Here is a 25,750-nt window from a genome sequence, read left to right as displayed (position 1 = left end):
TGAGTATATCCTGCTAAAGAATATGTTGTTTGTGTACCCTAAGGTAGACTAACCTTTAAAAATATTCTTCTGAGCCTCAGAAAAAAAAACTTGGTGTTTGGTTTGTAGAAGCACATTCCCAGTAGTGATTTTTAATTTTTTTTTAAAAATCAAGCCAATTAATTCCTTCCCACTTATTTCAGTATTTTATCATTTCTACCCTCTTGAGTCCCTAATCTTTTCAGTAACAGGTCTGAGCTGTCAGTTTATCTGAAAAAGGAGTGTTGTACCAATCAAATGAAAACTGATGCTCAGATTTTTTTAAAGAGCAGCCCCTTGTCGTTCCTGAGTTCAGACAAAAACAAAGAACACAGCTTTAACAGTGAGGCGTTCACTGGAGGCTTCTTTCCATGAAAATAGTTATCACTCCTCTTTTCCTTGGCAATTGAGTCATTGTTGCTTTTAAAAGAAGTTGTCATGGTCTCCTCATTACCATTTTTCTTAATATGATAAGTGTAAACTACAAGAAAGCGATCATGTTTGAAAGGATGCAGGAACCCCAAGGAATGTTATACTAACTGCTTGTGCTCTTTGAAAAGCCTTAGACTGGGAATTTGCCTAAATGTATCATTCTGACTCCTTTGCAGCAGTGTTGTCGTTTTACAGTGTCTTTCACTTACAACACAAGTTACCCTTCAAAAAGAATGGTGTGTTACTGCATCTAGCCTTTGCCGCTCCAGCAGAGTGAGATCAACAGCTCCTTGTGGTAATTGCTTGAAAGTGATAATACATTGCACTTTGTACTCAAAAGAAAAAAAAAAAAAGTAATCTTTGGCAGGTTTATTCCAGTTCATCTTTGGATGGTAACCGGTAATTGTCAGTGTTTGACACCAGCTGGAGTTGCAATAGCGCTGCTTAGACTGACGAGAAACCATGGGTCTACTGGGTGGTCTTTCCTTGGGCTTGCTCCAAGTCTGGTCCAGATTACTCATATGACCCCTGATAAACTCTTACTAATGAACAGTTTGCTATTCCTTTTTGGCCATCTAGAAGCAACAAAGACAATAGATGTCATCATCTAGTCATGTAGATACATAATTTTTAAATGCTGGAGCCCCAAACTTACTGCATGTTAGTGCTGTGGCTTTTGTGTCCTTTTCACTGGTTTTCCTGTGGGGGAAAAAAAAAAAAAGTAGTGTAGTGTTTGGAGACAGGAAGGTTATGGACTTTGCCCTTTTTCAGCCCTGTTTTTAGGAGTGAGTTTGTTTAATGTTGTTTGTTGTCAGAAGGTTTTAAAAAATGCAGACATGGGAGGAGGATGTATTAATCTGGTGCGTGGTCTGATTTCAGCCGTTAGCACTGCTCTGTGTGGGACCAAGCATCCTCAGCTGTCATACATCTTAGTGGAAGTTCTGAGTATTTAATGTTTCCAACCTCCGGATTATGAGCTTTGTAAGAAGGAACGAGCTGGGAAATAAGGAATCAAATGCATGCATGTGGCAGTGGGAACCTGTCTGCCAGAAATAATCTGAAGCCTCCGTACCTTAAGGGAGATCAAAAAGACCTCAGCATGTTTTGGCTTCGGTTTTCTTTACTCTTTAAGCTGGCTTATTTGGGTAAGGCTGACATGCAAAAAAGTGCATATTGTATCAAACCGTCTTCAGTAACATACATCCATTTTCTCTACACCTGTTTGTTAGCTTAGCAGGAGTGGATCAAAGGGGGGAGCATTGGCATAATTTACAGGACACACTGATGCAGGAACAGACCTGCTTCAAGGCACAAGAGACGAAAAGGAAATCCAGATTGAAATGTTTGTTCTTTTCCAAAAGCTAAAATTACTGTAATAAATGCCGGGATGCATGATAGAGTTTCAGGTGGCTGCTTAGGTCTTTCTGTAAGAGAAGACAATTAAAGGGTTGAGTGTGAGAGGCGGCAAGGGCTCTCTGTTACGGGCCACAACCCATAGTGTACTTTTTGTCAAACATGCTAAGTTTTAACCGTATAAAAAAAACCCAGGGTGCCAAATGAGAGGATCCAATGATCAGACTTCAGTTTGAAATTTTCTGTCCATCCAGGGCTTGCTGAATGCTGATCAAGCTGACTATGTTGTCCAGCCAGGATTTTTCCAGCCAATATTCACTGTTCCCAGTTTCCAGCCAATATTCAGAAGTTCCACCACTGCCCTAGGCGTTGCATAAGACAAAAAATGAGACAGCCTTTGCCCTCAAAGCATTCGTAGTCTCTGATGTAGGCACTGGGAAGATAATCGTACTCCGTAGGGGAGAGTGCATTCTTCATACACTGAGGGAGAAGCAAATTTTCAACTGGGACACATGGTAGGGAGAGCATCACAAAGAAGAAAAGGAAATGGTGGGAAAAGCCTCTGTAAGGGCAGGTTTGAGCTTTCCTAGGTGCTCACTGGATCTTCACTTCAACCCCAGACCACTGTTTTAATGGCATGACAGTTGAGGTGTTGATGAGACCATGTAGGAGGGAAACACTCAACTTTAAAAAGAAATGCTACCCTGGCACACCCCCTCAGGAAAACCCATGCTGCAATACTGCTTGTGTGGTAAGCAGAATAAAAGAGATTTGGCAGAGCCTTGGTTTTGCAGGCAAAAAAAACCCAGCTTTTGTAAAATATTTCAATGTGCATTGTACAGCAGTGTGTGGTAGCTTCATTTCTTTTTATTTAATGACTAACAACTTGAACTCTAATTTTAATGAAAGCAAATTGTGGCTTATGCAAAAAATTCAGCTTTAAACTTAAATAACTTGCCTAACCTGGATTCTTAATTTCCCCCTATATGCTATCTCAGATAACTGATGCTCCTGTTTAAGGCTAAAGCTGGTGTCTTCTGCCACAAGCTGATGCTTTCAAATTTCTGATGATTTTTAGACTGTTTCATCATATTGTCAGGGTGTGGGTTATAAGCTGCTTACAACTTAGCACACAGTGTAAAACTTAAACAATTTCTGTGCTAAGCCTACAGAACAAGAAGTTTTGTAGTTTAGTAATTTAATTTTGCCTGATACTGAATTTGGAGGTTTTATTTTTTCACAACATTGGCATAAGTGACTCCAGAAATTAAATGCATTTTGTAATAAATTACATGGACAAGGTCTTGTCATGTGACTCCATAATTCACTCTTGTATTTTGTATGAAAAAAAACCCATGAATTAATTACATCTGGCAATGTAAAGGAGATGGTGTAATGTATTGTATAAATGTGCACAGTGGAGTGCCTCAGGGTAGGTGCAGTCTTGTTTTGTAACTGTAAATTGTAGTTCTGCTCTCCTCTTGGTGTGAACCCTGAGTTTCAGAGAAGAAAACAGGCGATTCAAGACATGCTTTTTTGCTTGTGAAGCTCAGGATGGATGGAACAAATTACCAGATTCCCTTAAACAAGTGCCAGCAGTGAATAGTTTCAAAACACAGTTGCTTATTTACTTGGGGAAATGTTGCCAATATTTTTTAAATTGCAGAGATGAAATTATATGTTGGTATTAGTAACTTTTGAAAGAATTAGCTTTTTATTACTTATTGTGCCTTTGTTTATATGATACGGTTGTACTGCCAGGATGTTATGGTGTATTTAATAGTTCAATGCATGCTTCCTATCTCTTGGGGCCCTCATGGAAATTAGATATGCCATCCCTGGAGATGGTTACCAACAAGTATCATTTTGAATAAAGAAAATCAGTGAGATATGGCTGTGCCTTTCAGTGGGAATGAGGAGGTGCCAAGAACGGGAGGTGTTCCATTGGCCGTACTGTCCATAGCAAGACTCTGGTATTGGGCAACATCTTCAGTTACCAAGAGTGACAGATGAAGGCTGCCTAGCTTTCTGGAAGTGGGTTTAGTACACGTGACTGTAAGTATCTGAATATTTATGGACGTATCATTAACTTTCAGGACCCTAAAACTGGTGTTAGTTGGTGTTAACTGAATATCCAGTTCTGGATGCAGTGTTAAACAGATAGGATCTCAGCATGGCTGAGAGTTAGTGAGATCAGGATTTTACCCTCTTGATTGCTCTGGTGTTCTTGAAGTGCTGTGTGAAAGACACAGCACCGACCACTGTCTGCCAGCATCCCAGATGAGTGGGACCTCAAGTCTGACCCATTCTGGCAGTCTCATGTTCCTGACCCTTCAGCAGAACTTATATGGAAATACAAATACCTCACATGGCCTAGCATCTCACATGTGCTTGGCAAAACTTCAGAGCTTTGATCATCCTTCTCCTTGCATGCAGCCATTATGCCCTATCTTTAGCAAACCCCACACATGCTGCAAGTAGAGAAGACACCTCCTGCCTCTCTTGGATAGGAAGTGGAGTCACCTCAGTAGCATTATTCCTGGTCACTACTTACCTGTCTTTGGACTCTCTGAAGGCTCATGGCTTGTCACAAACACAACACTGGCTCCTGCACATCTCCTAGATTTTCACTAGAAAGCTTAGGGAATGGTCTAAGACAAAGCTGGCGTGGGTCAGAGAGGCAATCGTACGTGCAGGATGCACCTTTGACTTCACAATTTCTCAGATCTCCCTTTTCCACAGAGGTCTTAGTTTTGTCTCATCATATAAAACTTGTAAAGAAAGCTCTCTCATGTGCTTCCTGTAAGATCCTGTTTCATTTTTTACACCGTGTGATGCTATTTCGCCAGTTATGTTCTGTGAACCCCCTGTATATCCTTCCTGCACTTCACTCATGCAGATAACCTAAGCCCGACAAGAGCAGGGATACAGCTGCTACAGACCTCTTGCTTTGTTGCAGTTCACCATAGTGATGTTTCTGTAGTAGGACCCTCAGAGAGTTGTACTGCATGTTCCTGAAAATGCCAAGAACGTGTGAGAAGGTGCTCAAGGACACAAAACCCATTGAACTGAAGGACTGTCCTGGGCAGTGTGAGCCACATTCAGGACAGTTTTTGACCATATAATCTTCCTGAGGTGGGCACCAAATAAAATTATCCTGATCCACCTTGGAGAGAAGTATCCATCCAATCTGTTTCACAGAGGAGCCTTGGGAATGAACTATTATATGCAGAGCATGGACCATTTGGGGCCCAGGACCCAGCAGGGAGCTAAATCATTTGACCGTGTAAACACGCTATTGTATAGGCTGTGGTTGCTTTTAGGATCGGGTCAGACCTGTTAAAAAGGAAATCTAGTGGTGGGTTCATGTGATGTAGCTCCATTACTCTCCTCCTAAAACAGCCTCTGTAGCCGAGATACCTTCGCACCGTAGTGGAGCGTTGTTTTTCTTCACATACAAAAGATTGGTTAGAACAATAGGTACATCAGTCATGGTTTACTAATTTTTTATTGTCTTCTAAATGCTCTAAGCAAAGAATGTGAGTGTTATTAGTTATAAAAGCTACGGTATGAGGAAAATTCCTTGCAAAGTGTGAGTTATACAGGAGTCAGACTATTGAGAAGCTCAACACTAAAAGTAAATATCCATATTGCCATCACTTTCTTTGTGGATTTCCAAATGTTAACGAAGTAGGAAAGGAAAGCATATGTTGCAAAGTTTATAGTCAACCAATATTGACTTCTAAAGCAATTTCTGTATTAATTTTCACGGAATATCATTTTTGTCTGTCCTTCCCCTTTTTGCTAATATGGAAAGGAATATAAATTGACCGTGGGAGGGTACGGAATGCGTCCCATTCCCCAGCTGGGCAATGGGAATTTACTTGTTGTCATTGATAAAACCCACAAGGTGAACACTCTGGTTTTAGACTGTGGTCAGGGAAATGGTTGCTTTTTGTAGAATAAACTCTAGCTTTTCAATAATAAACTCATGCATGTATGCACTGTTTTTCCAAATGGCTTTTGGTACACTAGCAAGATAAATTCTAGTATGACAAAGGCATCATTGCAGAACTGCCACATTGTTCCTCCTAAAATATAGACTGGGTACTAGCCACTGGTAACAAATCTGCTAAAACATTTGCATGAGTAAAAAGTTTCCTGCCTTAACATTCATACCAGGAAAACTGGCTTTCTATTGGAGACCATCAGACCATCACTGAAGTCTTCCCCCCTCTCCCCCCCTTACAGAAAGAAAGATGTGGTATCCCTTTGATGCTGGAAAATTTTTTAAGTGCTGGAACATGATAGTCAAATGCATATCCACGAATTTATCTATCATGTCCCTATCAATATCAACAATGTCTCGAAATCCCTTCCTCAGGAAGCCTTTGGCCCATTATAAAGCAGGCCAGATTACTGGTCAGGATTTTCCCAATGGCTCGTGCAAATTTTCCATTCCTTCGTAAGGAATATGAATGAAGAATAACCCCTAGGTTTATTGCTTTTGTGTTCCTTTAGGCTCTAGTGTCATTTGCTTGTACATGTCTAAATACATATCTATATATTGGTTCTTTGCTGAGCCTTTTCCCCAGAGATGAAATGGCTTGAGATTTTTTTTAATTCAGTATGCATCACACACAGAAAGTGCGGCTGCCCCTCATGTATCGCTGGCTTCCTAGCAGAGAGAGTTTGATCAAGTTTGTATAAATTCAGAAACCAGAAACATACTGTGAAACAAGACACACTTTTTATTCAGGTTGCATTGATAAATAGTTAATAAAACATTAATAAATCATTAATAGAGGCTTTAATAAATGGGAAATCACTTGGTTATCTTTATTCTATCAAGGCAGTAGGTTGCTTAGTGCCAGCTGTAACACCAAGTCTGTAATAGCCTTAGAACATCTATTCGTCATAGATGAGTTTTTTGTGAATGCAACTTTAACATACTGTGTAACCAAAAATTGGAGAAAGTTTAAAGCAACGGATTTAGCTAAGAGTTCAAAGGACTAAGAAGGGAGGTTGACAGAGAGAATACTACAGGTAAGGTCTCTTTTTTTAGGACCTCTCTAAGGTCCTCAGATTGCATTTATTCCTAGCAATGTGTGCAGGGCTGCTCCTCCCTCTGCGCCTCTGGCTGCCCTCTGATGATGTGGGCAAAGTGTCAGTCCTAAAACTGCCTTTGTGAACTCTAATGCCACAGGAGAAAAACACTGGGATTGTTGCTTTCTTCTTCTGCCTTTTTGTGGATCTGCTGTCCACAAGAGAAGGCAGTAAGGGTAGCATTTGGCCAGCAGAGATCTATTGAACTACAGAACAAGAAAAAGGGCTGGGAAGGGTCTTAGAAATCCCGTCATCTACTGCACATCCCTGTCCCAGTGCAGGAATCAGTTCTGCCGAAGCTGTTCCTAACTGGTGTGTGCTAATTCATTCTGAAGTGTGTTCCACCAAGGATGGGGTCTGTGTAGCTCTGAGCAATCTGTTTCAGTGCTGCACGGTCCTTACCATTAGAGAGCATTTTCTTACGCCTAACTAGAATCTTTCTGGCTGCAGCTTAAGTTCATATCCACCATAAAACTGGAGAACAGATTATTCTCTCCTTCAGCAACAGCTCTTCCTGTAATTGAAGACTCTTCTCATGCCTCTCCTCAGTTCTCCCAAGGGAAGTGGCGTGAGCCCGGTATCTTGGGAGACTCCGAGGCTCAGCTCGGGCTGAGCGGTTTGGATGCACTGCGGGCAGGGAAGCTGCCTCGGTAGGAGCGCGGAGTACATGGTCTGGCTGCTTTTTTCCATAATGACCTCTCAGAGCCTGGCTCAGTGCTTTTATCTGTGTCTAAAAACGCTGCACACTTTCTTTTGAACAAGAAGGAAATGATGGAAAAATGAAATACAGAGAAAGGAAATAAATCTTGAAGGCGGCTATTAATTTTAGGGACTGGTTTTGTAAAGCTATTTACCATCTGCCCCGTATCCCCTGTACTCAGTCCTCTTGCTCTGACCTTTTCCTTAGAAACTTGCAAGTTTAAATCCTTCCCCAGTCCTCTCCTTCCATTTAAATCGTGATTTGGCCTTGTACCTCTGCAGCCTTTAGAAAGTTTGCGTGGAGTATTTGTATTTTTGGTGATTCATTAGATCGTGTCTGCATGTGTCCTTCTTAGTTACTTACCTGAGGGCTTTTATAGCTGAAAAAAACAGACTTAGCTGAAGAGACGAGCGTGCCTAGCTCTAATAAATAAAGCACATGGAGTCAATTAAAACAATGTTTAAATAATTTTCAGAAAGGAGGATGCTTGATGTTACTACATCAGAGGACCACAGTGACTTTTAAGCCAACAAACTGTGCAGGTTTACTTTCTCATTTAATCTCCAGGTCTATAAAAAAATGCATGCTTCCATAGCAGTCATCATGCCGCTCCAACACTTAACATGATTTTGGAATTATTTTGAGTCCAAACCATGTGAAAATAAATCCTAACTCAATTTTGTGGGATTACTTTGTTTCCATTAAATTCCTCTTTAAAGCATTTCATATGCTCAGTTTTATTATTGTTGCTTCCAGGAATTTCTAAATACTTCCAAATTTGGATTGATTAAAGTTTTTTAACTTTTCTGGAAAAAAAAAAAAAGAATGCGATTCCCTGCCTGCCTTCCCAGGTATTTACAAACCAAGATGTTTATATTTAATGGATATAGTTAATGGATGCATACGCAACACACACACTGTCTGTGTGGTTCTTTATAGTCATAACATATTAGAGGGAAGATATATAAGATTTCACAAGTTAAATAAAATAGAGCTTAGCAAGTACTTAAAGATGAGAGACCTCCAAAAGAAATTGGAGCATAGCAAATAATGGTGAAGTCATGTGGATGATTAAACGAATGACAACCTTTCTTCTGATTCTCCAAAGTAATGTGCGTGTACTTAAGGGAGAGAATTAAGCAGGCGGTCACATCTCTGCAGGATGTGGGGCTGGGGTTTTGACCCTTCACTGGAAACTGTGCCGTGCCATTTTTGCATCTCATTCTGTAGCTCAGTAGCGCTCCGCATGAGTATAACACCCAGCTGTGTGGTGGTCGCTGTGGGGTTGCTGCCCGTACATTTTGAAGTGATATTTTTCAGATAAGTAAACTCAAAACTGTCTCTAAGATCGTTCAAGGTTATTTGGTCAACACTCTGTGGGACCGATCCATAGGCAGATGTAGGTGTGTTTCTTTGGGTAACTATGTACTTCCTCAGCACTTCCACACACATTGTTTGTTTATGCACTGAGCTTTAAATACTTGTGGTGTTTTGCATATGTGATCCTATCTGGAATTTTCTATCCAGTAATTTTTATTACAGTGATAATTGAAATGCTTAAATGTAGCAGCTTGTACCTTTGCAGTAGACTTTGATGCTCACAGGGTCACTCAGCAAACACATAGATTGCACAGTTCTAACCTCACTGAAGCTGACTTTTTTCTCTGACCTCAGTGGAGTCAGGATTTCTTACCTTGTAATTGAATTTCCTCAAGTAACAGCACACTCATTTTCCCTTTTCCCACTGTTTTGTGTTCAGCTGTCCCCTAGCAGGGAGATGACTCTATTTGCTTACGCTTAGCCCACTGAGTTGGTACGCAGTGGACACTAGATGCATTTTGACAGTGAATATTCTGAAAAACTTGCTGGCATCACCTTCCCATGAATCCTAGGCTTTCTGTCCAGCCCTTTATGCGTGGGCAGGAAGAGACTGAGGTCAAGCCTATAATTGCAGTTCTAGAATATGCTTCGTTTCTGCCTTCAGTCAGGCTGCCTGTCCCTCTTTTGATTATGTGATATGGACTCTGTTTCATCATTTTGCTGTGGAGAGATTGGCCACAAAGCAACCTCTGTGGCATAGGATTTGGCAGAGGCATGCAGGATTTGGATTGTATTATCTCACAGAAAAGTTCACTGGATGCTTAAAAATTTTTCTGCCTTCCTCTGTCAAACAATCAGTGCGATACAATAGCGTACTTCTCATTGCGCCAAGCTGCCACAGCCTCACGCGCAGGGAGGGGTGAACTGTTCAGGAGCTCCCTCTTCCCTCCCCATTGCCACCATTTGGGCTTTGTACAATGAAAACAGGCCCTGAGCTCCACAGGTAGAACCCAAAAGCTTTCAGTAGTGTGGAGACATCTTCACCCTCCCCTGTCCCTGCGTCGTCTGCACAAGGGATGGCAGAGCTTGGCTGTGCTGTCTTTAGCTTTGTGGCCCTTTCAATAAGCTGCAGGCATGTCCATGGTGTGGTGTGGGAGCAGAGCAGCAGAGCTCAGTGGGGCCGCGCTGCCGGGCCAGCCCTGCCCTCCTGCCTCCGCCAGGACCGCATGAGGGCTTCTCTCCGCCGTCGTTGTTCTCTCCTCTTGCGAGGCTCAGCCAGACCTTGCTGCAATAGCAGCATTGCCAAGGGTGGAAATCTGGTGGGCTTTAATGAAACACCAGTGCCTAACAGGAGCTTGGGGGGAGTGTACATGTCCATGTTGGCTGAGGACCATGGTGCATAGTTTTCCTTTCTCTCTCCTCACCTCCTGTATGACACACAATGTGTGAGGGACAACTGCAGACCTGAAACTTGCTGGCTGTGTCTTCAGTAAATTATCCATTGGCATCCAGCTATAGCCACCCAGGCCATGGCTTTAGCCCACACTGCCCTTTTGACAACAGTAGTATTTTCTTTAATTAATTGTATTATGTTATATTTTTACTTGTGGAGCATTTGCAGTGGCTGTTGTGTTACCTACAGAAACTCGAATGTTCCTAAGTTTTGTTGTGGCTGGCCTTGGGCTTGACCAGTGTGAAGTAGCAGCAAGGAAGTTTGGTTTACTGCAGACAGGATTATGGCTGTCGCATGCAAAATTTCCTAGATCAGACTTGCTTTTGCTCCTTGTCTCCCTTGTCTCAAGAAAGAATCCTTTCTGAGCTTCGTAGGCAAAGAAAAACAATCAAGACAAAGATATAACAGATTGCCAGAGACAAACAAGTATTACTGCCTCTCTGAATATTTATTAAATTAAAAACAGAGATAAGAAGGAATGGAGCAGCATCTACCATAAAACACATTCATTAGAAGGGCATTTACAAGCTCTGCCTGAAACAACACTTTTACAGTTTCTCTATTTTATTGATTTTTCCCCCTCCTCTGAACATAAGCCCCGGTCTGCTCCCACCAGGCCTGGTGGGGCGGTGGTTGTAGGCCTCAGTGTGAAAAGCAGGGCGTGCGCCGTCTCTTCTGCTGGTATTTCAGAGCAGTGGGCACCCAGCTGGTTTCTTGGAAGATAGCTGGAACATGGATGTGCAAATGATGGATTAATACACTGATATAGAAAATGTGCATGTTGCCCACGGTAGGCAGGTCTTCACCAGAGCCTTGGATTTCCTGGTTAAGTATGGGCTTTCTGTGTAACCCTGCGCAAATCAGCTCATCTGGCAGTCCCTCATTTCAAAGTGGAATGGAGAGCGTTCTGCTGCTGTGACGTTGCACACTGCAGTAAGTGCCTACGGCCAGTGCTATGAGAAGATGCCTTGGTGCATAGAACACTGTTCTTGCTCTCTTCCACACCAGGTATTCATGCTGCAAGCCCACTCCAGCTTTTTCTAGACCTGCCTCTGGTTAATTTTGCCACTATGCAATCTTAAACAGGGTTGTATTTTGCCACCATGCAATCCTCTATAGGGTTACATCCAGTGTGATACAGGAGGGATCCCCTTCCTGCTTGGGCTTTGCAGGTCAAACCCTGTTCTGTACCTGTGATATGGCATCATTCATACAGCTTGACTGGCTGACCACAGAGGTGGAGTCAGCTATCACCTGATGCAGATGGTAAAAATTTTCAAGAGTAAAACCTGTCCTCACCCTCGTTCCCAGGAATTGCTGCCTGTCAGTAGTTAAGGTCTTCATGTACCACATAAGGATGGGTGGTGATGCTTCCTTAAGCAATTGCATCTCCAGGCTCAGTGGAGAATACATGATCATTTTTTCCTCTCTTTCCTCTTTATGTACATGAAGTTGTTTTCAAAAACATGGTTTTTTTCTTCCCTAGGAGATGACCCATTCCTGGCCGCCTCCTCTTACTGCTATTCACACTCCTGGCAAGGCTGAGCAGACCAAGTTTTCTATCCCAAGCAAGGTACAAGTAGGCTGTTACCAGTGACCTGATTAACATTCTGTTCTGTTGAGTGTTCTTCGCTGGAGAGTTTATTTTTGTAATTGGTTCCATTTTCAAAAATTTCTAAGACTATTTTTAGTTGGAAATTCCCAATCAGACTGCTGTTACTAGTAGTACTGCTTATTTGAAGCTGCAGAAGTTACAGCAGAGGCAAAGTGAACTTTATCTCTGTTGTTATAAGAGTCTTTCTACATCAAGTAGAATATATTTTATTTGTTTGTTTTTCATCCTTCATTATTTGTGCTATGCAATGGCTGAAATGGTCATTTTTTCCTACTTAGTCATTGATTGCATGATGAGGTTTAAGCTGCACAGTCAAATTACAGTGACTTAAAATGTTCCTGTACATGAACCATGCTACAGCATCTGCCTGTGTGCACACTCCATGGGCACATGAAGTTGCACAACGCGATCCTCAGTATCGGCCTTGTTAAAAGCACGCACACAGCACTTGCCACATCAAAAGCACCTGCAGTTCACCTAACACGCAGTCAGTCATTAAGTAGTGTGATTCAAACATCCCTTTAGCTCAGATCCCATTGGCACCTTCTATCTGTGATTCTTGTGGCCCTGTTAGAGACCAAGCTCGTACCCAGGGCAATTATTGCCAGAGGTCTCTTTTGCTGAGACCTCAACAACTGTGAGCTGATGATGTTTGGGGAAGGGGTGGATTTCCCTAGGGTGGGAAATCTACACCAGTCTGACATGGAGCTACATGAAAGTTTCTTTCTAAAGGCAGGACTTTGGAAAATAGCTTATAAAACTTGTTCTGCTTGACATTATGGTTCAAACAGTCATATCTTGCTTTAGGAGCTGGAATGTGATTTTCCTTGTAACTGATTTTATCTGTTTGGCAGATATTCCCCTGTCTGAATTGCCATACTTAATTGGAAATCATATGAAATTAGCAGTATCTGTGGCTCCTTAAAAAAACAAAGCCAGTGCCCAGAATGCCTTTTTTAAATGGAATGTGGTTGTTACTGCTCTAGCACTGCTGTTGTGGCTGCAGTTAACTGCTGCAGCATCAAGCAGCAGAACTCATAATCGTACAGAGAATAATCCTCGTTGCAAATTGGGTTAAAGTCAGCTGAACCCATTTAGGTGAAAGTGGAGTCTGGCCTGTGTGAATGCAGTGAGAGTAGAGGTTTTTTGCCCACTGGAAGGTGTATTTTTTTTTTAATTTATACTATCTCTTAGTTTAGTGCTCTGTTTTTGATGAGCCCTACAGAAATTGGTCTAAGTCCTGCAGGCTTCCGCTATCTCCATTGACAGCAGTTTAAGCATACGTCCAGAGAAACTAAAATTTTGTTTTGTTTTTCTGTTAACTTTGCTTTAAACTTTTAAGATCCACATAAAAGTTAATCTCTGTGCACATCAAAGGTTGATCCCAAAAATCTTGACCATATCACTTCAATACAAAATACAAATTAGCTTTTTTTTTAGCTAGAATTTCAGGAAATAAGCAAGCACATAAGCATTTCCAAATTTGCTAGTTTTACTTTAAAAAATACAACAGAAATGTCTCTTCAGAACGTCACATTAAATCAATTATAGCTACCCAAATTATAGATCTTAGACACCATGTGGCTAGACTGTGCAGCCATATAAACCAGGGACGGGCACTATTAGAAGTTCTCAATTTAACTATTAAAAAAAAGTATCCTCATGAGAAACATATATTAAAAAGCGTGACAAAAAAAAAGGCGGAACTTATCAGAACAATTTATCCCTTTGACATTCAAATCTAAAGTGCCATGTTTACTCTTAGGGCATGATTTACTTCACAAGGGACTGACTGACAGCACAGTGTAATATTAGGAACTAATAATGCCCTAAGAGGAAGTGCAGTGAGGGTTTTAATGACTTTAACATCCTACAGAACTAACACTTCCAGGCTGTAAGAGGAGGTTGTAAATGACACCTTAATTTCAAATGATCACACTCTGCTTGGAAGGAAAGCTGATTACAATCACTGTGGACTCTAAAGCCTAGAGAAAAACTAAGCAAGAAAACTCTGTGGTGTTAAGGAAGCAGCTTAGTTACTGTGAGCCAACAAGAATCGCAGCATTAGCATGCTCACTGTTAAAAGCCAGATTCTTTGCTGGTTTAAAGTTGTTGTACTTTCGTTGATTTCATTGGATTTGGACCGTTTTCCATCAGGTGCTTCCCACGTCCTTATCAAATCTTGTGTGTCACAGTCCAAATGAAAACAGTGACTATCAATAAAAGGTTCCTGTGTTTCCAAGCAGGGATATCACAAAAAAGAAAGGCAGTGGCACTGAATTAAATGCATACTAGTATTCCTGCTGCAGTCTAAATTGTACATCATAGGAGGCTCACACACACACCCGCAGCCAAGCCTGGCAAAGGCGAGGACCACTGTGGTGTAAATCTGCGCGGTGTCTCCATGAAGGGGTGTGTAGATTTACAGCAGCTGAAGACAAACTCGTCTGAACTGTGAAAGGGTCCCTCAGTGGTGCTCTGTCTCCACAGTTAATGTTTTTTTAAACTAATGTCGCTGGTGCTGCCTTAACAATCACACCATCCCTTCCCTGTACCGTCTCCTTCCCTGTTTGTGTAATGCCAGTGCTCTTAATCCAGCAAGCCAACAGAGATCTTACCTTCTTCATCTTATTTAACTAATGCTGACATTTTGTGTGTTCTTCTTTGTAGGACTCCCAACACCTGACCTCAGGATACAATGTACAAAGTAGGTCTTTATCATCCTAGTCCTAACAGTCAGGGTTGGGTATTATTTTTTCCTGCTTAACATCATTAAAACAAAGGCTAAAAAATTAATTTCTGTGGTGCTAAAGCAGATCGGTTCCATTTCTTATTACATGTTATGCATTGTGGCATGTTGTGAAACCAAGTATAATTAGATGGGCTGACAGCTTTGGGTGCATTTTAATTCTGCAGTAATCTTTTGACATTTGAAAATGTGTTTCCTTTGTTTGCAGAGTGGAGTGATCCAGCAGGGAAAGTTGCAACTAAGTCAGTGCCACAAAAGTCGTAAGTATTATTATTTCCAACTTTAAATCTTGTTTTAAATTTTTCATAAAGAAAGAGCTTTATTTCTCCAAAGGTAACTAAAATATAGCTCTGGTCATAATTTTGTCTTGTATTCAGGTGTTCTCAGTAGTCCTTAAAAATTAGCCATAAACTGGTTTTATGTTTTCAGTGCTTATTACTGTTTCTTCTTTTTAAGCATTAGGTAACAGAAGTGTGTGAGAAAGATGAGTTTATTAAGCAGAAATAATGCTGATTTTAGTTGTACAGCTTGCCAAAATTAAATCACTTTTATATTTCTCTCATCAGATGCTAAGCCTCTTACAATAGAAAATGCAACCCAATGAACAGATGATGCAGGAATTTTAACATTCATACAGTGAGAGAGAGTAAAACACATCATACGGAATGATTCTGCGAGCTGGTGTTGAAAAGCTGGTCTTGAGTTTCATGCACTTTGAAACAGCTGAAAATCACACACGATCTATAAATATGACAGTTGAAAATTGTGGAAAAGCTAATTCTCCATTGTGTTAAACCATTTTTCTTTGGTGCTTCTCTGGTGTAAGGCTGCAGTAATGTAGCAGTGAGTTGAGAGCAAACTGTTTTTTTACTTTTACCCCAGGATCTCAGAGTAATTTACAAACAGGAATTAAATAACTTTGAGAAGTAGGTTGTTGTTTTTATACTTAGGAAAATGTGTGGGTCTGATTTCAGTTCAGAGATGCTATTTTTTGTACTGTTCAACTGTTTTAAACTCCTGAATGCAGAACTGTACTAGCTTAACATGATGGTTGTGTAAATACAAGATGTTCACTTACAATGACTTCAAGATTATTCTAGTGATTCCCCTTAATCTACTAAGGACGTTTTAAAGTAAATTCCTAGGAGATACCTACATAGGTTTTAAAAATAAATTTAGATACATTGATTCTTAGTGCAAATTTGTGTACAGGAAGGGACTTGCTGGAGTTCGGTCATTTGTCTGTGGACATGTAAGAGAAGCAAGACGAGACTAGATGTGGGTGCCAAATCCATTGGTGTACTCCCCAGGCTCTGAAGGTCCAGTTCTTTACTCATAGACTCAAGTCATGGAAGTACTCATTCAAATAAAATTTATTGAGTAAAACTTTACAAAATTATGGTTAAACGACTAATGAAATTTTAACATGAAATTGATTTTTTCTTCACATTGAATGAGAATTGGGTAGGAATGCTACTGATAAATAATTTGCATGAATACCATTTATTTATAAAACTTTGTAACAAATTCATTTTTGCCCTTTGCTATTTGATTTCCAGTAATGGCTTTGTTTTTTTAAAGAATCTACCCAACTATACCCACTGTTCTTGGTAACAGAATGGGTGCATTCATGTTTCAGAACATCTAAGTGATCCAAACCTAACATCAAGCACATTCTGTAACAAAAAAAAAAAGTAAAAAAAATATTATTACATCTTAAAATGATTTTTCTCCTAAAGCAAGTGTATTTGGATTCCACTGTGAAAAATATTTTAGTGAGTGTACCATAAAATACAATATTTCAATAGTTTGTAACCAACAGTAATAGACTTGTCAATCATGGTTTATAGTTATAAGCTGAATTTCAAAAGAACAGTGCTTCAGAGCTCAGTGGTATATAGCGCATTTAATGGGACCAAAGCTCTCTATAGGAAGCCTGATATAAAACCCAAAGACACTGAGTACATTTTATGAACCAGTTGCTCTCTGTTCTGCTGCTTGATCTAAAGTTCCAGTACTATCAATCAGATTTCTGCTGCAATGAGCTGCCTTCTTATGGTAGGTGATAGATTTTACACATGAGAGATCAGAGCTGCAATAAAGCTACTTTTATTTTTAGCTTCCAAATGAAGATCAGCTAACCCATTACTATCACTTTTCCTCTTTTAGTGTGGAAAAATTGTTAAGGCAGCTTCTAAGGATTTCCATAGGGCTTTGGGAGGTTGGAAGGCAGTCCACTGTGAGACTTGGTATTACGAGGCCAATTTGTTTCTTTAGATCTGCGTGTGCAGTTGCCACCACTTTCATTGGGAATTACAGTGCTTGTGGATATAATGAAATTAAAGCAGAGAGGGGGGCAGGAAGACGTAATGGTGTCAAGTAGAGCTGGATAGTGCGATCCAAAAATACCCTGATACATTGACAACTCCTGCAGTCATTGTGTATTGTAATAATATAGTATTTATCAGATTCCAGTTGTATTAAGAAGGATTTGATCTTTCTAATATAGTTCAATTTCGGGGATATTGGAGTGTATGAATGAAATTACAGTCCAACTGATCCCCAGTAACATTTGTTGCCACACTGTGAACCACACAGCGTGACCTTACTGACTTCAAAACTGTAACCCCCACCAGTTCCTTATGTATTTTGTCAATGGGATGTTATCGCTACTTTAGTTTGATCAAATCTAACTGAATTTGGGGTTGTTCATGTGCTTTATTAGAGACCTTTTAACCTGGACATGTTTCTAGATATTCCTCAGTTTTTTTAAGTTTACATGCAATTCAAGTGAAACTTAAGTTATATTTTCCATTTACACTTGTCCTAGTGACAGTCTTATAGGTTCCATTGGCTTTGTTAGAAATCCATAGGAACTGGTAGCTTGCATTCACCGTATCTATGACTAGTTGAGCGATGCTTTTGTAGGAGTATGCAAGATGCTTGACTTCTTGTCTAACTAAAGCTTTCTGAAATAGGAATTTCATCCTTTTTATACTGATTTAATGCACTTTATTACATCCACATGCTGGAGAAACCCAATCCCCGATGCTTTGCACTAGGTAAAACAGAAGGTAGAGTAGTTGGGATGTGTCTGAATTCTGCATATATGTAGTACAGGAGTACTGTCCTCAGATCCTAATTGCTACTCAAAAATCTTTAAACTGAAATTTTAAATAATACTGTGCGCACACGTCTGTATACCATGGTGATTTTTTTATAGCTGAAATCAGGGTACGTAAAACTACGGCACTTGGCTTCCCTTCTTTTTTTAATTTCAAATTCACTGTAAATCTCCTTTGGGTATTGCGCAGTCAGTTCTCAGCCAGTCTACTCTGATTAGTTTATTAGGAAGCATAGTAAGCAGGAACAGATAAGGTGCAGCCAATTGCACTGAGAAGGATTTTCTGTCAACTTCCATGAATTTGAGGGTACGAACTCAGCTCGCGACTTAGGTTTCTGTTATATAATTACCGTTGCAAGTATGTCATCCTCAAACATCCAGTCCTTTTGTTCTGTTTTGGTTGTTAGCATTTGGCCTCTGTCCAGTTGGAAACTACCCAGAACCTTTTTAATCAAGCACATCCTGTGTTTCGAAATCATAGTGCAGAGCAGTTTCCATAAAAGCCTAGCTAAAAAGAAGAATGTAATCATAATGGTATTCTTCCCCTGTCATAAAATTACTTCCTATACTTACTGTATTAATACAGTATTAAAAGGCGCTTCTCATGGGCTCAGTGAACTACCGGAAACCATTAAAAACTTAGAGCAGCAAATTTTTATGGATTAGGCAAAACCAACTTATTTTATCTTCATAGAGTTTTTGTTTTCCATCATACTTAATGATACACAACCTCTGTGGGGGCTAGAGAACAACTTAAATACAGTGGGCTCAAAACCAAAACAAGCAGCTGAAACTCTTTATGTGATATTTCAGCAAGGTTTATTCAAAGTCGGCTCACCACTGATTTCAGTTGGGCCAGGATTTCACTTCATGGTTCTAAAAAAATTTCAGTAAATACCAGTACTTTCCTAATCCTAAAGGTTATCGTAATAACTGATGGAAGCCTGTTTGAAAATGGAAATGTGCTTCTTGACATCTTACTACTTTTCATAAGTATCTAATGGCTCCACTGTGTCAGGGACAGCCACCTGGGAGCATGGAAAACAAAATTTGGCAGCATGTTCAAGCTATGAATTAAAGGTAATTCACGGTTTGAAATGAATCAGCACAAGGTCCTTATGAAGAGTAATCAGACATCAAGAGGATTTTACACCAAGGGTTGTATATTGGATAGTGTGACAAGAAGTAATGTTGTTATTCAGAACATTCAAATCAAGAAGCACTGATGAATTCTTAACCTTGAACAGAATCAGTTTTTAAAAACTGAGATTCATTCAATGTTGATGCATCATTTCCAGCTCAATCACATGAACCAAAACTGTAAAATTCATCTTCAGCTGGAATAGGAAGAATGTTTCTATTTATGTATCCAACTCTGTGTCTGAGTACCAGTCACAATCCAGCCCAGGTGTGATACACTGAAGAAGCTGAAATGTTAGTATTTCTAGTTACAGTTTTTGATCGATCGTATTAAAGCATAAGAGCATCAGTTGATCCCACAGTGTTGATGGCTTGCTTTCTTTTATAGCATAGGTTCATTTTCACTTAGCGAATGTGGCAAGCTTTAATCATTAGACTAAGTACTGCCTGTTTGTTAGCAGTAAAAAGTTCCAAAGATATTCCCTCTGGGTAAACTGAGGAAGTCATGAATACAAGGGACTTAGACTGCCATGTACAAATGATGATAAGTGAAACACCAGTGGCGTGTAATTGGAACTCCCTTAATCTTTAGAGAACACCAGTGCACTATATTAAAGGGACAAACAGCAAATGAAAATAGAAAGGTCAATTTTGATAAGATGTCATTCATCTTTCATATGTACTGTTTCATTTTGTTAGTTAGAAGTTTGCTTTGCATCCTTTTGCCTCATAGGTTCCTGGGTTTGAAGCAATGATAGTCAGTCAAGATTGTATTTTGTTCCTCATTGCCGCAGGCTTTGCTTTTTGAGCACAGTACTAAGTAACTGGGAATAAAACATACAGGCATGTCCTATGGACAGTTGCCTATAGAAGCAAACTTGCAAAATATTTCAGCTGCTGTGAAATACGTTAAAATCCAGTGTTGTAATTAAAAGCCCTGTATCCTTGAAGATAAGCTCATTATTCAAACTAATTTCTGAATTAGACTTTTAATTTGTTTTCATTATTCAGCTGGCTCACATACAGTTTAACCTCCCTGTCAAAATAAAGTTATTTCCTAATACATTCTTTTCTGTGATCTCTTTCTCCTGACATGTTTATAAATCAGTTTAAAAGATTGTGGGAACAGAACTAAATTAATTCTCTTATATTTTGCTGATCAATGTTGAATAATTTTTCTTGACTATCAGAGACGTACATAATTACTGCCTTTACAAATGCCTGAAACAAGCTAACCAACTGCATTCTTGCCAACGTTGCTGATTGCAACTCGAGCACTGAACCATTTGAATTTCCTCTGATACTGTATAACCCCTCATTAAAAATTCAACATTTATTTGCCCTGACTAACAAGTAACAGTTGAAATACTTTGTTCTCAAGTAGGATGCACAACTGCATCAATGCCGAATGTATGCAACCACTGGACTGCGACCGTTGACGTGTCATTATTAATAGAGACAGGTAAACGACACACATTAACATGTTTGAATTCAGGATATGTTTCCCTGTCCACTACATATCAGTTCCCATTTTGGAAACTGGTTAGACTGTAAATCTACCCCAGGTTTCCCTGTATTTAAAAGCTTTTCCACAGACAGCGGCGTATGTTATGCCTTCATGGCTGAAGGCCAGCCTCAAACCGACCTTCCAATTTACATTTCTGTGGGATGGAATCACTTCCGAACTCCAGTGGAACTTCAAACATTCAGTTTGAAAAACAAATGTACTTTGTAAATCTGAAAATGTAAATCAGGATAGAGCAGAGGAAGCCACCATACTCAGTATCTCTCCCACCCATTTGTTTCGTGAGCTGCACGCTTGCAGATAAAATGCGTATAAACTAACTTCTTACTTGGTTTTCTGGCCACCATAATTTGGACCTCCCGCTGTTCCCTTTTGTCTTACCTCTGATCTGTCAGTAAATACCAGGTTCAGAGCCAACCCGTTTCTCTCTCTGGCTTTTTCTTCCTGATGCTCTTTGCTCTAGTCCCTTTCATTCTTTCTGTCGTATCTTACTGCCTTTGTAAGCTTCAGGAGCCTGAGACAAACTGAGAAAATTGTCACCCAGATCTGTCTGCACCATGCTGCAGAATAGTCATAAATGGAAATGGGCGATAAGCTTGAAAGAAGAATGGGTTTTGCCAGGAAGCTTGGCATTCATGATACCATTGCGGCTTGAAACTCCCAATTTGTGTCCTAAATATCCTAGGTAAGACTAACGGCCACTTTTCCTAATATCACAACTTAATCCTTTGCATCTTTCCTCTGAATCCCTCTGACAACCCCAATAATCCACCACATTTTTCTCAGCTTTACACGCCATCCAGAGAAACTTGTATTGCTACCATTATCCTTTGGGCTAAGGACTCAGCAAGGCTTCAAAGCTTATCAATTTTCTGGCCAGAGGGCTTGTTTTTTTATGAAGTGAAGGTCTCACAACACCCCATGGGGCTAGGCCACACTCCTCATGATCCTCTGTCTTGGACAGCCCTTGAGCCACAGATTCAGAATAGCTTTACCTTACAAATAGATCCTCCCAAACAGTGAATAAGGAAAATATTCCCCACTGCTGGGCTAATTACTGATCTGAATTCCTGGAGGAAGAGCTGCTTCCCTCACTTCTGTCCATGCATATCGGAAAAATACATTTTGAGACTTTCCTAACGTAACTGCAGCTTGGTCTGTAGCCTTACTCCAGTAGGTGCAAACCAGTTGTTTAATTAAAATCTGTGTTATGGAAAACACAGGGCGGGGCCTAGGAAATTGCCAAATAAAAAGTTATTTCCTGATTTCCACAGGAGCTTTTTATGCTTCAAGATAAAAATAGTAAACAAAATCTGAAGGTGGGAAATTGTCCCTCACTGGAAAGTCTTGTTTAGTCCAAATGCTTCACAAAAAGATCTTTACAGGTTTTGAAAGAAAGATGTTGTCGTAGTTCAGCCCCGATCGGACCAGACTACGCAGACAGACAGACTCATCTGTCTCATATTGACAAGAAAGACTTAAATGCAGCTGTAAGGCCCATCTGAGTCTGCAGAAGTAGTAAATATCTGCAGTAATGAGGGGATTGCTTTCACAGCAATTTACCTGTTAGACGCTACTGAAGTATTTGCTTTTTGGGTGTCCCTGATAAGTTTCATGCACATAACTGTTTTTTAAGGACATACATGTGCTTTTCTGCAGAGAGAGGGACTGTGAATCAGTGCTGCCCATATTTGATTTAGCATGAATTTCAATAGTTCCAGACAAATTTGAAAGCCTATACAAATCATATAGCTTCAAGTCTGGCTGTGTGCTAGACGGGAATTTTTTGTTAGGTCAGACCTTTATCTCAGCTTCTTTTTGTGGCTCTTTATGGGGAGATTGAAGAGGAACTGAAACTGGTGACCTGTCTTGACCTTTAGTACTGGATTAAAATTCCAACTTGCTGCCATGGCAACGGGGCCTTGAAAATTAGATCCTGACAGAAGCAGGGAGAAACTTAAAACTGCAACTGCTGCACTGAACTGAAGAAAGGTTGCTTACAATTGTCAGTGACAAGCTCTTAATTGAAATAATCTGCCTCTCCCTGTACTTAAAGAAAAATAAGGAAGAGAGAATTAAAAAAAAAAAAAAAAAAACCAACTCTGTGTCTTGATATTTTTTTTTAGGCAAAAATCTGTTGCAATTCAAAGTAAAGCACATGCTGCAGAATCCAGCACAGGCTCTGATATTAGAGGTGGCAGCAAGTGAGCCTTCACGGTGAGAAGGGAGCCAGACATGCACTCACAACAGTCTGAACCACCCAGGCCAGACTGGTGGCAGGAGCCAGACAGTGGCCAGTGTTAAATCACAGGTTAACTTTCTATTTTTTTTTCTTAACCTGACACCAGGGATCAAAAGAGACATCACAGTGTCATGTCTGACTCCCAGGATCCATGCAATTATCTGTTCTGTAGATGTAAAGGGATAAACATAGCTAGATAGTGCTGTTTCAGATCAAGTGTGATAAAAGTTACTCATTTTCCAATCTAATCAATGCAACAATCAGAGGGAGATAATAGTGCAAGTCCTTCACCGCTAAAGGTGGGTCTCTCCCCTGTGGAGAGCAGAATGCAGTTGTAATCCTAAGGGAAAGGGTGCTGAGGGTCACGTAAAGGGTTTTCCACCCTTTTCCACTTTAGCCAGGAATCTTCCTAATCCTAAAATCAAATCAGATCAGGTAGCAATACCATCTCACATTAACCTGTGGCTTTTCCCAAACACCTGAAGGTCCTGAGGGTGCTCTGAGGGCCTTGCTCCCCTTCCCAAGGCAAGGAAGGACCAGAACAACCCCCCATCACACAGGGGGATGCTGCCTTCTAGCAGCCACTGGCCCCTCTTTCTAAAGTCCCTGTAGAGATTGCTGTCTTCTTCACAAAAAAAAAAAAAAAAAAAAAAAAAAAAATCATATAAATGTATAGATTTTACATATCAGATAAAGGAGGTTTCTTAATGGACAAATAGATACCGTTGAATTGGATTAGGTGCTCTGTACCGCTAGATAACTGCTGCAGAATCAGATTGGATTGTAGGTACTTTGTGTAGCTAGGTAAAAGTTTAACAACTCTAGGTAGATGGCATTAAATTTTTGGGAGAGATAGTTTTGTCAAAGCTTAGTGTCTAAAGCTGTTGCGAAATCCTGTGGCCATGTTTGCAGTCCGAGTTCAAGTAGAAGGCATGCACAGAAAAATACTTCCTGCAGTTTTCTTTAAACTGTACTACCACAATATTGGATATGTTCTTTATTGGTGTATTGTATAATTATAGGATCAGAGGAAATATTACAAAGGTTCAGAAAGTTTTGGGTGATGTGTTTTGTATCATTCACTGCAGTGTTTGTCACTAACACTGTCCCTTCAGGGGCGGGTAAGAATTAAGCTAGTGCAGGTTGTGTTGAAATAATGTATCACATCGTCTTAACAAAACACTGATTTCTGGAGTGGACTGTTGAGTTGATTCACAGCAGAAAGTGGGTGAGCAGATGAGCAGTTTTCTAACAAAGGAAAACAAAATCCACTTAACATTTCTCAGGCTCTGAGTTATGTGCTTTAGTCATGTCAGACAGTTAAAAATAGAGGCCATTGTTTGAAATTTCAAGTGTCAAATCAATTCCTAGAGTAAGTTAGTAATTTCAGAGGAGTAATGTCAGAGATGAATTTGACCCATCCTGTTGTACACTTGCCACTGTTACCATTTCCTGCAAAGCACCACTAATTCTGCTTTAATTACTGCCAGACTGGACTATGGAGCCCTCGAGTATTAGGCAATAAACTTGTATTTTACTGGGAGGGAAGGTAAAGAAACATTTAAATAGGTTTTTAAAATAAGCATGAAGTCTCTGAAGATGTACTGTTGTAGTGCATGCTGTATATCAAAATATATAAGCATCTAGTTGTAACAATGGCTGTAAACACATTACTGAGCAAACTATGAGAAGTAATCCACCAAGGGGCTGTTTCCCTAACTCGTAAGCACAAAGTTAAGAGACCAGTGCCATAAAGTAGATATGTGCTGTTAAAAAATACTTCCTTTTATGTGAGATTATTTTGTGTTAAGCCCAATAGATTATTCCTGTTTTATTTTTAGATGCATGTCTTTTAATGCTTGGAAATATTTGTGTTTAATGCAGAAGTCAGCCATCCTCAGAAAATCCACATTAATATGTGAGCATGGGACCGACAGTGCTCAGGGGTGTCATGAAAGTGCCCACATGCACCTCAGGTGGGCAGCATGAGTAGTGTCATGCACTCCTGCTACAGCTGTTCGCTAGCTTTTTGTGGAATTACAATATTCCCATGCATAATGAGAAGAGCCTTCAGCACTGTCATTCCTTTTAGCAGCCTGCAGGCATGGCCTGGGGGGCAGTTGGAGCCCACCTCCCTGGGCACGCAGAGCCTCCTCACTCCCCAGTGAGGGGAGTGGCATGCGGTGGCATCGCAGCAGGGCTGTAGGCTGCTTACCCAGCAGGAGCACGATGTCTTACAGCCATTTTGGAGGCCACAGTTTCCAACTAATCTTGGCACAGCTGTCGTTCACATGTGCGTATCACTTGCCTCTGTGTCCCCATCCCAAACCAGTTAGGAGCAGCCTGCTGCAAAATAGAAAAAGCATGAGGTAAACCCTGCCCACGGTATGAATAGTTCCGATCTTGTGTTGGCATCTTGCCTCATGCCTGGCTGAGGAGCATTCCCACCAGGCAGCGTTCATGGATAATGTCAAGAAGGAAAGGGAGATGACAACCAGAGGATGATGTGAATTCTGGGTTGATAAGCTTTTCGGCATTCACCCATCATGTCCTCTTTCGCAGCAAACAGAAATGTTCCTGGTGACTACAGAGGGAGTTTGCTCAGATAGTGTGTAGCTCACTCTCAGAGGGATTTTATTCAGGAAATTGCAAAACTTGAGTAAGAAAAGGTGTTAAGTGAATTATATACAAACTGAATATGGAATTAATCTGCCATAGCCAAAAAGCAGTAAAAGCTCATGTATTGCCAATTGCTGACATTTCTCGCAGTTTTGTAAGTTGTGCAGCTATGCAAACACTGAGCTAAAAATCCAATATCACCTTCCTTCTCCAAAATACAGAACTTTCTATGCTGTTTTGCTTTAGCCAAAGCATTACATACTATTCTTCTTATTATTAATTGACTCTTGTTCATTAAAAAAAAATACGCAAGGATTGATACTGGTTGGATCCTTGGTAATATATGGTACACAG

At 40.3% G+C, this 25,750-nt stretch overlaps 1 protein-coding gene across 2 annotated transcripts in view; it reads left to right on the top strand.

The window, feature by feature from the left end:
* The window catches only part of AFF2 (ALF transcription elongation factor 2), a 345,930-nt gene that overhangs the window by 195,080 nt on the left and 125,100 nt on the right, over positions 1-25,750 (top strand). For both annotated transcript variants that reach the window (XM_086756076.1, XM_086756075.1), the window contains exons 5-7: positions 11,869-11,955; positions 14,668-14,704; positions 14,955-15,006. In XM_086756076.1, coding sequence (XP_086612202.1) covers positions 11,869-11,955; positions 14,668-14,704; positions 14,955-15,006 — 176 coding nt within the window. The remainder of the gene's footprint in view (positions 1-11,868; positions 11,956-14,667; positions 14,705-14,954; positions 15,007-25,750) is intronic.

The sequence above is a fragment of the Chlamydotis macqueenii genome, chromosome 11, assembly GCF_036417535.1.
Source record: "Chlamydotis macqueenii isolate bChlMac1 chromosome 11, bChlMac1.mat, whole genome shotgun sequence".
Classification (NCBI taxonomy): domain Eukaryota; kingdom Metazoa; phylum Chordata; class Aves; order Otidiformes; family Otididae; genus Chlamydotis; species Chlamydotis macqueenii.
The sequence above is the reverse complement of the archived record's forward strand: the minus strand, read 5'-3'. Positions and strand labels throughout refer to the sequence as shown.